The following is a 14,762-nucleotide window of genomic DNA, read 5'->3' as shown; positions in this document are numbered from 1 at the left end:
GACTCAAGGGATCTTATCTTCCTGCAGGATCGATACCCCCTCGTCATTACCCGAGCTTGGATGCTTAAAGCAAATTGGTCGTAACATGGCATTATGTTGCTAATCCTGTACATTGTCTAAAATTAACACCCCTTTTAGTTGCCGCCAACACGGGCCTGGTACGCCTCCCAACCCTCCTTCTGGTACTGCTGCGCCGCCTGCACCGGGTCGGCCGCGGCATAGATCCCGCGACCGGCGATAATGAAGTCGGCTCCGCGACCAATGGCGGACGCGGGGGTCTGGTACTGCTGGCCGAGCTTATCGCCCTTGGAGGAGATGTTGACGCCCGTCGTGAACACGACGAAGTCCTCCTCGTCTGAGGCGGAGCTCACCTTGGACTGCACCTCGCCCAGCGCCCGCGTCGACACGAATCCCATGACGAACTTCTGGTACTTGCGCGCGTAGTCCACCGAGGCGGTGGTGTACTGGCCCGTGGCGAGGGAGCCCTTGGAGGTCATCTCGGCCAGGATCAGGAGGCCGCGGTCGGCGCCGTACTCGAAGTCGTCGGCCGCGACGGTCTGGGCCAGGGCCTCCACGATGCCCTCACCGGGCAGGATGCTGCAGTTGATGATGTGGGCCCACTCCGAGATCCGGAGGGTGCCCTTGTGGTACTGCTTCTGGACGGTGTTGCCGATGTCGATGAATTTGCGGTCCTCGAAGATCAGGAAGTTGTGCTTCTCGGACAGCGCCTTGAGGCCCTCGATCGTCTCGTTGCTGAAGTCCGAGAGGATGTCGATGTGCGTCTTGATCACGGCGATATACGGTCCCAGACCTATGTAAGTTTCTCGGGGTCAATTCCGGATCATGGGGAGAGGATAAGTTTTCAGGGCTCGGCGGGCCTACGGTCAGCGAGATCCAGGAGCTCCTTGGTCGTGGTCACGTCGGCGGAGACGGTCACGTTGGTCTTCTTGGCCTCGGCAATCTCGAAGAGGCGCTTGGCCAGAGGGTTGGTGTGCTTGCTGGCACGAGCAGTGTAGGTCAATTGCGACTTGGAAGACATGGCGGGGTTTTGCGGGGTGGTAGCGGATGACAATTGTACGGTGTCGGGTGGGATTTGGAGCTTTTTTCTGGGATTGGCTGATAAGGAATGATATTGTATACAAAGAGGCTTTCTGTATCGATCAAACAATTTAGCTCAATGGCGGGGTATAGACGAAAAGCAAACCTGCGGAAGGAAATGCGATAGACGATAAAATCATACCCAGAGATTCCCCTCCATCCCGCACCAGCCACATCGGCTTCCAGATTGCTCCACCTCCGACCGTGGGGTCAGCCACACTGAGGTGCCGAATGCCGAGGCTGCCGCCCTGAGAGCTTCTCCGCCGAGCTTTAATGCAGACAGCTGCTGCTAAGCCTAGTATCTCAAGATGCTGAACACAAGCTATCATTTCCAGAGACTGCGACCTGCTAACCATTGCGATTGTAACTTGCACACTTACCCTGACCCCCTTAGTGAACACCAATCCCTCAGCAGCCAGTCCTCACTCCTATCATCAGTCTTCACCCAGAGCTTCAACATCCAAAATTACTCAGATAAACTGTACAAACCTAACAGATTCCCTCGCGAATATTAACTACCTAGTATACTAGTACACAGGACGATCAACCCATCCTCATCCCCCTCCCCTAACCTCACCGACTCCATCCAGAAGACAACCCGCGCACCCGTCTAGAACAACTCCTTCGCGACGCCAAAAACTGTCAACCACCACAACGCCCCCTGCACCAACCAGAACAGGCCCCCCCGGTACCGACCCTTACCCTCCGACTTGCCCGAGTACACGTATCCGTGCAGGAACAGCGCCCGCAAGACCACCCACGCCGCGCCCAGGCCCGCCGCCAGCTGCGGGTACTTCAGCCCGGCCACCAACGTGAAGAGCATGGTCTGGGAGGAGTTCTCCAGGAAATTGGCGTGCGCGCGCTGGGCGCAGTTGAATTGCTCGGCTTTGGGCTGTTTTCGAGTCCTTGTCAGTAACTCCGCGCGATTGATGCCTGGGTTTGGGGGGCAGCGGGGAGAGAACGACGGGAATGAGGCAAGGAAACACTCACATCAGCCTTGCATTGCTCGACGGTCGCGTAGGTGTGGGGATAGGGGATTTGGGCCTTCTTTCGGGTGCTGCCCGTTACGATGCCGTGGACGAACCCCAGCACGGGGATGGCGCCCAGCGCGACGGCGATGACGGCGCTGTGTAACAGATGCAAACGTTAGTCCAGGTGCAGGGGTAGATAAGATAATCGAAGTGACCTACCCGTAGCCCTCGGGAACAGTCAAGGTGAACATTATGGGGAAGTATAGAAGTGATTTGGGTAGAGTGCAAATTGGTTGGTTGGAGATGGTGAAATTGTTTAGTGATATTACTCGTGTGGCTGATGAAGCCAGATTTGCCGTGGTTTTGTATGGATCCCGGCCGGATACGGATCTTGAGCTTTCCCTGCGGACCCTCGCACAGCCGGGGTTCCGTGCTGGAATTCCTCCCACCACTTCTTAGTCAAGTCTACGCGTCTTGCTGCCTGCGGATCGGTAAGCAGTCACGATGCTTCTAGGAGGTTCTCTTCCAGCTATGGTTGACGTGTCGCTTTGTTGCTTCTTGCGTTGATTCTATTCATTGGAAATTGCAGAGGCACTCAAGCCATCCCTAGCCCGTTTACTGCCCTTGAAGCTACTGAAGTATTGGAGGAAAACAATGCTCTACACTCCCATTTTGCTCACACTGCCATATTTCGCTTGCCAGGCAAAGAAATATAACAGCGCTCCCAGAGGTTGACCGACTAGGCAGAAACTAACCCAGAAGATCGAGTTTCCTATCACCCTGCCTGATGGGTCCTGGATCTTTTCTAACGGGGCCGTGATCGCAATCAGCGGCAATTGGAACATCATCCCCGCAAAGGCGACTCCTGCGTTTGATCAGAATCCATGGAAAGAAAACTGCAGATTGTCTTGCTTACCAATCAGATTATGTGTCGGAATACCAACCAGCATCTCGTGGAGAACAGCGGAGACCAGAAACACAACAGTACTCGCCGCGAGCGGACTCCACCCTCGTCCGACGAGTGGGGAGAAAACGTGTCGCTTCATGAAAAGATACACAGGCCGATTCCACGACCGCCAGTACCCTCCGAGGCTGGAGCTGTTCCACCAGTCGGTATAGAATTCACGGTCACCGAAGCGCAGGACCTCGGCTAGCGCATTCAACAGCGACTGAAATACAGCGAAAAACCCGGCTAGCCAGATCACAAGGGAAATGGTGGATAATTTCATCACCCGCTCTAGGATCGACGCAACATCCATCACAGCGATTTTGTCGATGGAATTCCGGAGAACGGGTGCCGCATATTGAGCGGAGAGAAGCCAGATGAATACAGTCAGGCAAAAGAACTCGAACAAACGCTTCGCCACAAAGGACCATCGAATGTGTGATGACCTCGGATAAACGGGCTGGTAAACTAGAGTAGGGGCCAACCAGAAGTAGATGAGGTTTCCGAGAGTGATGTTGCGGGGGTACGGGCAGGACGAGTAGATCTCCGGGAGTGCCGACTCCATAGATGGGTTGAGCATTGCCTCGCGCAAGTCGCGATTGGTGAAGGCATACGAGCAGATCTTGAACGAGACGATGAGGGCCTGCAGCTCACACAAAGTGCCAATTCCAGGGTGATGGATGTAGAAGTACACGACGAAACTGGTGACCCCAAGACTCAATAGAGTGTTAATGCAATGGAAAAAAGCAGAAAGCCACCAGGTAAGCCGGAAAGTCCGCTGATCGCGCTCAGCTGCCTCCGCGGAACCATTCTTCTTTCTTTGGCCGACGACCTGCTTGGCCTGCTTCGACGCAGTCAACTCAATGAGATAGGAGATGAAAAGATGATATGGTACGAGGGCAAAGAGGATCGATCCTAAGACCACGTCCTGTTTGCGGTAGTCATGGCATTTGATGCAGATAAGAACGCCATACTACCCGGCGCCGTTAGCCTCGGCATCTCAGTTGCCTCCACATGACAGAGCATTTTACCTTCATGAAGTTCTCGATGATGAGTCGAAGGTTCATCGCCACTGAAGAAAACATAAGTATATTCCAAGCAGCAGCGCTTTTAGCAAGACTGGCCAGGTCAATCTCACCTAGGACGATCACCATCAGATTGCGGAAGCCGAGGAAACTCGCCGTCACATTGGGTTCGCGCGTGAGACTGGAATGACGCACTTTGGCGTGATATGCTGCTACATGTCGATATCTGCTTCTCTTCTTCTCCTTCTTGACACCAATTGGGCCCTCTGCGCCATTTGCGCCAGTTGTAAATGTCTTTCGGTTTGTGGTCGCGGACGACGAAAGAATGTCGTCACTGCCGGTGCTCACAGCACCTGTCGCGTCGGAGATCTTTTCGGCGGAATGCATGGATGAAATCGTGTTGACAAGTTCAAACCCCTAACTCATCCAGTAAGCTCGCATCCCAGCTTGGAGGGAGGCTGGGTGATGGCTGTCCCAGGAGGTGGTTCGCTCGGACAAAGAACTCGTAACGGTCAAAGACAAGGGCGGAGATACAAAGCGGGACGCAGGACGAGGGATCCCACCTGAGTTTAGACACTCAAAGATCATGACAGGAAACACTGGAGAGAAGAGGGGGGAAGATAGGGATTAATTATAGAGCAGTGGGGAGGGGGGAGGAGAGGAAAGGGACCAATTCTGTGGAAAGTGGAAAGACCCGAAGCAGCGCGGCGGGGTTTCAGTAATAGTTCTAGGTCCAGTAGGTTATTTGGGGCAGCTTTTTTAGTTCGTTGCAAAAAGACCGTTATTCTAGCTGCTTGATCTGACAGGGCAACGTGCTGCAAGCCTGCAACCTTGGGCTACAGAGTTAGGAAGGAGACCGGGGGGTTCAGGTCGGTCTGATTCCAAGAAAGCTACAAGAGCCTGCAGTTACTAGGTAACTGCTAATCACTACGTAGTAGGTAACAGTAACAGTACAGTACTTCTGCTCCTGTTCTGGCCAGTTGCCCTCCTCGATTCCCTTTCCCCGGCCAATGATGCTTTCTGCCGCGCCGCCGCCCCCTCCCCCCCGAAGTTAGTTTAGTTCGTTCATAGGTATTCACCGTCCAACTCCTCCAAACTGCTCCAATGCCAGTCAGCCCGGAGGACAAACACTAAATCTCCCTTCTTTATTACGAACAATTAATTAAGGCTACTGCATGCACGACATGTTGGGACGTTTCTAGCTGGGATCTTACCACTTTGGTTGAGGTCTGGCTTCCTGCGCGTCTTCGTATTCGGCCTTCTTTCATGCTTGCGACTGTCTCGCCCATCTTTCCGTCATCCTCTTTCCCTGCCTTACACTTTCCCCAACGATCCCTAGCTCCGATTATCTCGACCTCTCCACGCACGGCGTTGCGATGGCTTACTACGATGACTCTGCTGGGGACTCCCAGCCCTTTGGAAGACCTCCCAAATCCTACGAAGGCAACATTGTGGGACCGCGACGACCAAGTACGTTTTGATTTTCTCATCCGTTGCCCGTCGCGAAGGTCTCGTTAACCGCTACCCAATTTTAGGACTGGTAACCGACTATGGCTCTTCGCTGGTACAATGGATGCGCACACGACAGCCTCGGTACAAGGGGGGCCATCGCATGGAGGTTGAAAGACCCAGTGCGAGCTATGTGATCGATGTGAGTCGCAATCTTCCAGCAGGTTTGAGATCAATCAACTAATATGCTCGCGGTTTCTTTGTCTCTAGATGCTGCCACCATTAGCACGAATCCACAACCCCGCTGACACAATTCCCGTCCGACACTTGCACCAATCTATTGGAAAGTCCAAGAAGCCGATCACAGTTGTAAGATGGACGCCCGAGGGAAGGCGTCTGTTGACGGGTGGGCACACCGGAGAATTCATGCTGTGGAACGGAACTGCGTTTAACTTCGAAACGGTCATGGACGTGCGTATTGCCGGTCGCTTATCATACGCGGTCTCCAATTTCAAAATTTGCTGATGGGGATGTACAGGCGCATTATGACCAATTACAAGCGGGCGTTACCTCGCTGGCGTGGTCTCACAGCCATGACTGGCTGATCTCGGGTGGGCAGAAGGGCGATGTGAAGTATTGGCGGCCCAATTTCAACAACGTCGAGACGATTGACGATGCACACCACGATGCCGTACGAGATTTGGCGTGGTCTCCAAGCGACACCAAGTTCCTTTCGGCCTCCGACGATACCACCCTCAAGATCTTCGACTTCACCGCAAGGACTTGCGATACTGTCCTGACAGGACACAATTGGGACGTTAAGTCATGCGATTGGCACCCTACCAAAGGACTTCTTGTTTCCGGCTCCAAAGATCACCAGGTCAAGTTCTGGGATCCTCGAACGACAAGATGTTTGACAACCCTTCATAGCCACAAAAACACGGTCACAACGACACGCTTTTCGCGCGTCAATAGCAATCTGCTTGCCACTTCGTCGCGTGACCAGACGGCAAGAGTTTTTGACTTGCGAATGATGCGCGATATTTGCATCTTGCGAGGTCATGAAAAACCAATCTCCTCTCTCACATGGCATCCCGTTCACAGTTCCCTCATCTCCACGGGCAGCGAGGACGGCTCATTGTATCATTACCTACTCGACGAGCCTAACCTGCCATCTGGTCAAATTCCTACGATTGCTCCGTACGACAGCCCGGACCCCGCAAACACACCTGCACAAGTCATATACCCCGCTCATCGGGTACAGTACGCACACGGGGCCACTATCTGGTCACTCGATTGGCACCCGCTTGGTCACATTCTTGCCTCGGGTTCGAAGGATAATTTCACCCGGTTCTGGTCTCGGGCTAGGCCCGGAGAAACTAGTTACATGAAAGACAGATTCCATATCGGAGAAGAGGCGGCGGAGGCTCAAGGAACATGGAGTCGCGGGTTTGGGAGACGACAGATGCGTGAGGAGGAGGAGCAAGAGCTGCAGGATGAGGCCGAGGGTCTGGTTGATCAGAAGAAAACTTCTGGACCCCCCGGCCTACCCGGGATCCAGGCGCAACCCGGCGGTGTACCTCTGCAGGATGGTTTCGGTTCATTATTGCCAGGAATCGGCGCTCCTCAACCTCTACCGCAGCCTGGCTATCCTGCGTCGATGCCTCCGATGGACCCTAACCGTCTGGCACAATATCTATCTAGCCAGCCACCGCCCCCGCCGAATAACTACCCCCCAACGACAGGCTTCCCCGGCTTCCCCGGCTACCCGATGCACCCAGCCATGTCGGGGCCTCCACCATCAAACGCCGACCTTGCGGAGCTTCAGAAGCAGCTTATGTCCCAAGGTATCCCCTTACCACCAAACTTCCCTCCACCGAACCATGGCGGCATGCCTGGAGGTCTACCCGGACTGGGTGGTGGAGGTGCCCCCGACAATGGGTACGGAAGATAGCTCTCCTGGATTGCTGAATATATGTTGTCCTAGAGTTCTGCCACCATATATGTTGGTGATTCGCCATGTGACATGCACACATGTTAGGTAATGCCTTAGCCTGTAGTCCTCCAGGAACAGGCTGTACTCCGATACATCTTTAGGCATAAATTGCATGCCTTGAACCCTGGCCTGCAAGGGGACCGGGCATGTCTGTACTTGAATGAGCATCATGAATGGATCTTGACCTTCGATCTGTTCTCTTCATAGACCACCTGGCATCGGGAAACTCGATAGAATGAGGACCAGAACATTAATACCACCCCATAGAAGGGGGATCCACGTGGACATTCTGAAATTGCCTGCCTCGTAGACAGCACCGAGACTGTTCCATGTTTAGTAAAAGTATTCGGCAGCGAAAACATGGACTTATGTACACTCACACTAGACCAACGATACTCCCAGCTAGGAGCGCCTCTATGCCCCCAATTGCTAGATAGAATGCGGGCACAGCTAGGCAGGCCTTCCAACTTCGACATTGCATTGCCACCGCCCATGCTGCAACTAAGAGATGACTACCTCCATAGAAGATAAAAGTCCAGTAGAAAGTAAATCGCCAGATGTCCCGTGTGTAGTAGAGGTAGTTAGCTCGGGACTCGCTCGCAGGTAGTAGCTCATAGAGGGAGGGGAATGTCGGCGTCTGGTAGTTGATCGGAACACGATTGTTGGCCATCTGATCACAAGGCAGATATTCTTGCTCTCACAAATTGAAAGGACCTAAAGGAACTATACAGCTTGTTGATCAGATGACGAAACCATAATAGCAGCTAGATGTTAGACTGCATCCACATGGAACGGGGTTAAAGGAGAAAGAGGGAGCAACTGATAAGATCCGCAACGGCCGATGATGGCTGCAAGCTTGTTTGCACCGTTTGTTACAGACTGTGGTGGAAGTACCCACTTTTAACCTCGGCAGGTGATCTGGGGTTCTCCGCGGTAACATCGCCGCGGCCTCTTCCGTCTTATCTCTCCCTCTCATCCTAAGGACGTCCTCTTCAGCAGCTCATGTCCCTATTGTCGGACACAACTGTAATCTCCAGCCCCCAAGATGGCAACAGAGCGCTCCTTGGGTGCTCTTTTGCGGTCGCTTCAGACCTCGTCGGATTTGCATGATGTCCTCGCGTAAGTCAAACTGCATTCGGCCATGGCCCCATAACATCCACTGACTGCCTTATCTGTCAGCTTGCTTCCGACGGCAACGAGCCTCTTATATGTGCTCGGAAACCCATTGAATATCACCCTGCTTGCATCACATCTGCTAGCCGCCCCCGCCTTGTGGCATGGTCCTGTCGATCTCCTTGCATGTCGAAAGATCCTCAGCGTCTTCAACACTGCCGCCATCGCACTTCTGCAGAAGGAAGAATCGGATGATCCCAGAGTCTCGTACACGAAACCTCGGAAAATTGAACGCGAAGATTGGGTCAAGGCGGTAGTCAACGGAGCAGACGACAAGTCGCCGCGATGGCGACATGTTATTCTGATTGGCGGGGTCCTCCTGGGCTTCGAAGGCCAAAACAGACAGGGCTTACCATCGCACGTCCGGAGGAAGCTTGAATCGGCACTCGTGACGGCCGCCCAATTTGCACTCGAGGAGTTGGATCCCCAGAACGAGGTTGATGGTCGGTGCATCACCATGGTACTGAACTATACCTTCGAGCTCATATCCGACTACGAGAAGAGTAGGCTGGACTACGATCGCCTGTTGCCCGTCATGGTCAATGCGACGTTCGCATCGCCGGAAGGCCTTGAAGGAGGGTACTTTCTTGGGACCGTTGACAAGGATGTTGTTGAGGCGCCTGGGAAACGGTTTCGGTGGTCACCACAGTCCGATACATTTCTTCGCGTGACGACAATTTCATCGAGTCCGCTCGTGTCTGCCTTGGGTCCTCTGTCCCGACTCATTGCCCACGCGGTTGAGAACGTTCAAGATCCAGGACTAGTAGCGCGATGCATGGATCAGGTCACAGACTTTGTGCGGACGTTGATGGTTCAGTGGCGTCAGAACAAACTGTCGGAAGTCGACCGGGCTGAAGAGGCGGAATTCCTGGATCCGGAGTCGCTAAGGAGCACAATTCCGGGGCTCTGGAAGCTGCTTCGCAATTGCTTGTATTCAATCGTGATTGTTCTTCGGGCAGTCCTGGGGAGAGTCCTCAATGACCATATACTGGCTGCTCATCAAAGTGAGTGGCTCGGTTGGAATCTCGTACTGAATCTCAATACTAACCTCTGCTAGGTGCGCCGTACCTGTCCATGCAAGCTCTGCACATACTTCGCAACCTCTATTTCATCTCGTCTCGCATTGGTCAGAATGCTTCATCGCAGCATGTGTTTGTGACCTTGACCGCGGTGGATATCCTTGCGCAATACCCTGACTTGAGCGAGAATTTCCTCCGAAGCATCAAACCCAGCGAGCTGGGTCAAATCCCTGCCCATCCGGTTGAAAGATGCTTGGATCTCTTCTTCCTCAATACATCCGAGCTGTTTACTCCCGTCTTGTCGTCCACATTCAGCGAGGAGTTGCTCATCGCTGCTGCGACGCCGTATCTTCCGGCCGGCGGCAACAACCATCTTCTTGAGATTTTCGAAGCCGCCCACAGCGTGGTCTTGGCTGTTTTCGCCATCCCCGGCCACGCGGCCATTGCAGCCAAACACCTACCCTTCTACATCGACAATCTTTTTGCCGTGAGTCATGCCGTCTCTGCTGCTGGTACGATAATCCACTAACTCACTGCCCATAGGTATTCCCCGACAACCTCTCCGCCCGTCAATTCCGGCTCGCCTTCAAGACCGTCATCCAAGTCACGGCACCACCTTCCCCCATCGCCAACAGCCAGCCCCTCCTCCCTTCCGTCCTGTTGGAGGTCCTCTACGACCGAGCCCTGCACGCCACCTCCGACAAACTCCTCCCGCAGCCGGCGCCCGGCGACGACGAAGGGGGCCCCGAGCTAACCCCTCCACCGCCCGTGACCGAGCAGGCAGCCCTCGCGCTGGCTCTGATCGATAGCCTCTGCTTCCTGCACGTGGACGAGCTGGAGGACTGGCTTCCGCTCACGGCGCAGCTGCTGACGTCGATCCGCGCGCCGGCCATGCACAAGCTCTGCGTGGAGCGGTTCTGGGAGGCCCTGAGCAACGGCGAGATGGACGTGGAGCGCGCGCATTTCTGCGTGACGTGGTGGAGCACGCGGGGCGGGCGGGAGATGGTGCTGTATGGGGCTGACATGAGTGGTTCGGGGACTGCGGCTGTGGAGGGAGAGATAGAGGGGGAGGCGGGGGCCGAGGCTGAAGGGCTGTTCATGATGAGTGGTGCCCTAGGGAGTGTGGCGAGGGAGAGTAAACTCTGAGCTGCCGCGTTGCCACGTTTTGTATATAAGCAAGGGAGGTGGGATGCATGCATGCTGACGATTGCTGTGCGATGAGCGCGAGGGCGTTTGGAGTTGCTTTTGCTGGGTGCTTTACTCTGGGATATTTGATACCACTCACGCGACTGCTGCACATAACTGTGAATACATTGCTGGCCCTAAGTTGATGTCTCATTGATATTGTAGATCTTTTGGTATATGATTAGAATGTACAGTACAGTGCGTATTGGATCTCAAAATAATGAACGGGAAATGACAGATATCACACAACCCGACTCCCATATCTACTACGCCCGCATATTCCCAATATACAGCCAGTTTCCTGTTTTCTCAATTTTCCAAAAGAAACAGGGTGCAACTCCTTGAATTCAAACAAAGGGAATCCCCACCCAGCTTCTCTTCCTATACTCCCGATACTGATCCCCAAAGAAAGCACAGAGGTAGTTTTCTTCTCCTGGACAAAACAAACAGGTTAGCCTAACCCAACGCCAGGAAAGAAGACCGATTCCCAACAGGAAACGATTCAATGGGGTTTTAGAGGAAAAGGGAGGGAGACGTACTCCGCACGCGCAGCCGGAAGAACCGCCACAGGACGAGGGCATACGCGACGAGGCAGGCGACGTTGCCCAGGACGAGCTGGGTGCCGATGCCCCACCAGAAGAAGCCGAAGTAGGCGGGGTGGCGCAGGACGCGGTAGACGCCGTGGGTGATCAGGCGGTGGTCGTCACGGCGGGCGACCTGCACGGTGTGGTTGAAGCTGTTGCCGGCCTGAGCCATGGCGACGGAGCGGACGGTCTGGCCGAGGAGCATGAGGCCGAGGCCGAGGCAGATGGGGAGGTTGAGTTCGAGGCGGTATTCCTGGAAGGTGTCCGTACGTTCGAAGGCGAAGATCCGGGACAGCCCCGGGTGCTGGTGGTAGTGGTAGGTGGCCCCCGCCGGGGCCAGGGTGTTAGTGAGCAGGCATTCGAGGATCGCGGACCCGTGCGCGACGTTGTAGGCCCAGCCGTTCGAGCTCAGGAGGAAGGCGGTGGTGTCGGCGAAGCGCGGGTTGTAGGTTGCTGTCGTGTAGTACTCCAGGAAGTGGAAGAGGCTGAGGCTTGCGAGGAAGAAGGGGAGGCGCCAGAGTGGAGTTGTGGTTGTTAGGAGGAGGTGCAGGGTTAGGCTTGTGGTGAGGCCGAGGGTGGTGCCCAGCAAGAAGGCGCGGAGTGAGATTCCGGAGAGCGATTTCGTGCCGGTGGGGAGGTTGGAGGGGTCGAGGGGCGGTGTTGGTGGTGAGGGGGATGCGGATGCGCGTGCGGATGCGGATGCGGAGGGGGTCGGCGGGTGCGAGGAGGGTTGGTAGGCGCGGTATTGAGGGGTTGTGAGGGAGATCGGGGTTGTGGTGGCTGGTGGAGTGCTGCTCATTTTGACGTTCAGGAGGGGGGGTCTGGTGGTTGTTGTTGTTGTAAGCTGGGTATGGTGTTTAGTGGTGGTGGTGGTGGTGGTAATGTCGGTGATGCATCGCTTTAGGGGGTGATGCGGGGGTTTTGTTATGGTTTTGCTAGTGTCTGCGCATGGTTTGAGAGAGAGACGTGTGCATGAACGAGCGGACGGCTGAAAGCGAGCGAGAACAATCGCAGCGCAGCGGGCGTGGAGGACAACAACGATTGTTGTTGTTGTTGATGCTTCGTTTCCCTCCCACGGGACTTTACCTCCGCGCTGCGCGGATTCCCATGGATTCCGTGGTCTTGTCCGCCGGGCTTACATAAGGTATCCTGCACAGATGGTGATTGGTCGAAAACCCTGGCCCCGTGGTGGTAGGGCGATTTTATAGTTCGGACTGAATCACGAACTCTTTCATGAACCTTCCTTTGTTCACCGTTCCATCACGAGCATGAGGCTGTCTTCAACGGTCATGAACAGCTAGCGGTGCTGGTGCGTCAATCGAACGCAGCTTGAGAGAAATAAAGCGAGCCGGAGAAGTCGCCCACGGTCTGCTTCTTCTCCAACTACTCAATGAGGACAAGTGCATATGGCGCTGGCTGTTCTGCCATCAATGAGGAGTCTGTGTATTCTTCCTTACATGGGAATATACTTGCTTACGTGGGAGTATACTTGCATCTGCTCTATGTATACTTTGGACTCTATGACACTCTAAGCGTCTTTCTCACCAATAATGCACATAGTCCTTACGCAGGGCTGCGATTGAAGGATTCTCATACATAGCCCTAGATCGCTGAGCTAGCAATGATTGACAGACGATCGGTCCCAGAAAAATCAGGCACAGATATCGATTTCCAGCACGCCATCTGACTGTCTATGTACTGGACTCAAAGTGGACTGTTACACGCCGAAAGGGGTATCATCCTCCCCAGGTCCACGAACTAAGCAATACTCGAAACGAAATCATGACAATTAGAATACCCTCCAAGAATGCCGCTCGGCGGGTTATTTCATCATTGTCAGAGCGTGATTTGTCTAATCACTTGCCATTGAAGTGGCCTTCTCTCAATGACATCGATTTTCGATTCCAGAAAGCCTCGGCCTATGACGCTTTCCTTACGAAAACCAATATAAATGTGACACACTCTCAGACATAAAAGGCATAATCATAGAATATTTCACGAGCATCTCGTCTCCATCTAAGCTTCCACGGATACCCATGTCTTTCTCAATGATCCAAGCCCCTCTATCGCCTCCCCTTGGGCATATGCTCACTCTACCCTTCTCCCAGGTCCGGAGTCCACCCAAGCCAACGCAGGCGACAAGAGAATACGAGCAAGCCTCGTCTCTAAAAACGAGCGACAGCAAGCAAACGCATTGCCTGCCCAGTAGCCATGAGTCGATGCAGAAAGAACAGTCTGACTCTAGGTCCGTCGCCGACCTGGTAGCTGCGCGGGCTCGGTGCCAACGTGCATGTCGCCGTTTCAATAATGCGGGCGAAGTCTCTCGACGGCAAATGCTGGAGCTCTGGAAAGAGTAAGTACCAACGGGCTGCCAGACACATCTTATCTCTAGCTCGCGACGATCCGATCGCTTGTCATCCAAGCCTTGCTAATAACAACAGCATCCTGAACGACCAGACCTCTCTCCCTCCACCTCAAGAGGACCCCCTGGACGATGACATCCAGCTAGAACATTACCCTTGGATTGAACCTCCATTTCGAACCGACTATGGACACAATTTGAAAGTGGGCGAGGGCGCCTTTATCAACTTCGATGCAGTCATCATTGACACCAGTCCAATAACCATCGGGGCGCGCACGTTGATTGGCCCTCGGGCCAGTCTGTACAGCGGCACGCATCCGTTAGACCCAGTTGAGCGGAATGGCTTCAAGGGTCCTCAGATCGGAAAAGAAATCCACATTGGAGAGGACTGCTGGCTAGCAGGCAACGTGACGGTATTGCCTGGAGTGACTATAGGGAAGGGGTCAGTTATTGGAGCTGGCAGTGTGGTCAACAAGGTGAGTTCTTGCAGGGATTAATGAGATTGAAGAGGCCGAACAATGCTGACGCAAGCTGATCGTAGGATGTGCCTGCTTTTCACTTGGCTGTCGGCAATCCAGCGAGAGTAATTCGCAAAATTGAGACCGCCATGAGCGAGTGAACCTGCTTCACATTGTGATTGTTTCCAGACTGTAAATTGTTATTAGTGTGATATAGGATCTTACGGTCATTGCCGAGAATGTCGATAGCTGGAACGAGGATTATGCGTACTACAGAAATTGCCACTGCCAGTGGATGACTAGACAATGCATACTGAGGAGTAGACTAAACAGTACAAGCATTCTTTGGGATTGAGCGGGGGATATGATACGTTTCGCGACGATCGACGGTCTGGTGGGGACTACCGGTTAAATGGTCTTTCTCCGGGACCATGCAGCAAGCGAGGCGATAGACTACGTAAGTACGGAGTATTAAAATAGTCTAGGGAAGAGGGGG

The 14,762-nt window shown here is 54.0% G+C and overlaps 8 protein-coding genes across 8 annotated transcripts; 3 read left to right on the top strand and 5 right to left on the bottom strand.

The window, feature by feature from the left end:
* Positions 1–80: 80 nt before the first annotated feature.
* On the bottom strand, positions 81–1,059 carry pyrG (orotidine-5'-phosphate decarboxylase pyrG). Its single transcript, XM_025671368.1, has 2 exons — positions 883–1,059; positions 81–811 (listed from the first exon to the last, which is right to left on the bottom strand). Exons 1-2 carry the CDS (start codon positions 1,037–1,039, stop codon positions 135–137), a joined length of 834 nt encoding a protein of 277 aa, XP_025530925.1. The 5' UTR covers positions 1,040–1,059; the 3' UTR covers positions 81–134.
* A 521-nt stretch (positions 1,060–1,580) lies between these two features.
* On the bottom strand, positions 1,581–2,368 carry BO86DRAFT_386565 (MAPEG family protein). Its single transcript, XM_025671367.1, has 3 exons — positions 2,289–2,368; positions 2,089–2,224; positions 1,581–1,990 (listed from the first exon to the last, which is right to left on the bottom strand). The coding sequence occupies exons 1-3, from the start codon at positions 2,318–2,320 to the stop codon at positions 1,709–1,711; spliced, it is 450 nt and encodes a 149-aa protein (XP_025530924.1). The 5' UTR covers positions 2,321–2,368; the 3' UTR covers positions 1,581–1,708.
* Positions 2,369–2,611: 243 nt separating this feature from the next.
* BO86DRAFT_386564 (putative diacylglycerol O-acyltransferase (DgaT)) lies at positions 2,612–4,745 on the bottom strand. The gene is made up of 4 exons (XM_025671366.1): positions 4,154–4,745; positions 4,047–4,087; positions 2,986–3,988; positions 2,612–2,934 (listed from the first exon to the last, which is right to left on the bottom strand). Exons 1-4 carry the CDS (start codon positions 4,425–4,427, stop codon positions 2,729–2,731), a joined length of 1,524 nt encoding a protein of 507 aa, XP_025530923.1. The 5' UTR covers positions 4,428–4,745; the 3' UTR covers positions 2,612–2,728.
* Positions 4,746–5,416: 671 nt separating this feature from the next.
* BO86DRAFT_332380 (WD40 repeat domain-containing protein) lies at positions 5,417–7,743 on the top strand (the record flags this gene model as incomplete). The annotated part of the gene is made up of 4 exons (XM_025668781.1): positions 5,417–5,510; positions 5,576–5,691; positions 5,760–5,960; positions 6,028–7,743. The coding sequence occupies 4 exons, from the start codon at positions 5,417–5,419 to the stop codon at positions 7,441–7,443; spliced, it is 1,827 nt and encodes a 608-aa protein (XP_025530922.1). The 3' UTR covers positions 7,444–7,743.
* BO86DRAFT_416485 (uncharacterized protein) lies at positions 7,687–8,155 on the bottom strand (the record flags this gene model as incomplete). Its single annotated transcript, XM_025674974.1, has 2 exons — positions 7,687–7,807; positions 7,866–8,155. 2 exons carry the CDS (start codon positions 8,153–8,155, stop codon positions 7,687–7,689), a joined length of 411 nt encoding a protein of 136 aa, XP_025530921.1.
* A 291-nt stretch (positions 8,156–8,446) lies between these two features.
* pex8 (putative peroxisomal membrane protein Pex17) lies at positions 8,447–10,996 on the top strand. The gene is made up of 4 exons (XM_025668780.1): positions 8,447–8,604; positions 8,665–9,662; positions 9,716–10,164; positions 10,221–10,996. The coding sequence occupies exons 1-4, from the start codon at positions 8,531–8,533 to the stop codon at positions 10,821–10,823; spliced, it is 2,124 nt and encodes a 707-aa protein (XP_025530920.1). The 5' UTR covers positions 8,447–8,530; the 3' UTR covers positions 10,824–10,996.
* Positions 10,997–11,034: 38 nt separating this feature from the next.
* BO86DRAFT_407424 (protein-S-isoprenylcysteine carboxyl O-methyltransferase) lies at positions 11,035–12,515 on the bottom strand. The gene is made up of 2 exons (XM_025674266.1): positions 11,402–12,515; positions 11,035–11,295 (listed from the first exon to the last, which is right to left on the bottom strand). The coding sequence occupies exons 1-2, from the start codon at positions 12,243–12,245 to the stop codon at positions 11,210–11,212; spliced, it is 930 nt and encodes a 309-aa protein (XP_025530919.1). The 5' UTR covers positions 12,246–12,515; the 3' UTR covers positions 11,035–11,209.
* Positions 12,516–13,002: 487 nt separating this feature from the next.
* Positions 13,003–14,473, top strand: BO86DRAFT_211297 (sugar O-acetyltransferase). Its single transcript, XM_025666845.1, has 2 exons — positions 13,003–13,799; positions 13,888–14,473. Exons 1-2 carry the CDS (start codon positions 13,483–13,485, stop codon positions 14,303–14,305), a joined length of 735 nt encoding a protein of 244 aa, XP_025530918.1. The 5' UTR covers positions 13,003–13,482; the 3' UTR covers positions 14,306–14,473.
* The last annotated feature ends 289 nt before the right edge of the window (positions 14,474–14,762 follow it).

This window comes from Aspergillus japonicus, assembly GCF_003184785.1.
Source record: "Aspergillus japonicus CBS 114.51 unplaced genomic scaffold BO86scaffold_7, whole genome shotgun sequence".
Taxonomy (NCBI): Eukaryota; Fungi; Ascomycota; class Eurotiomycetes; order Eurotiales; family Aspergillaceae; genus Aspergillus; species Aspergillus japonicus.
Note: the sequence above shows the minus strand (reverse complement) of the source record. Positions and strands in the feature narration are given on the sequence as shown.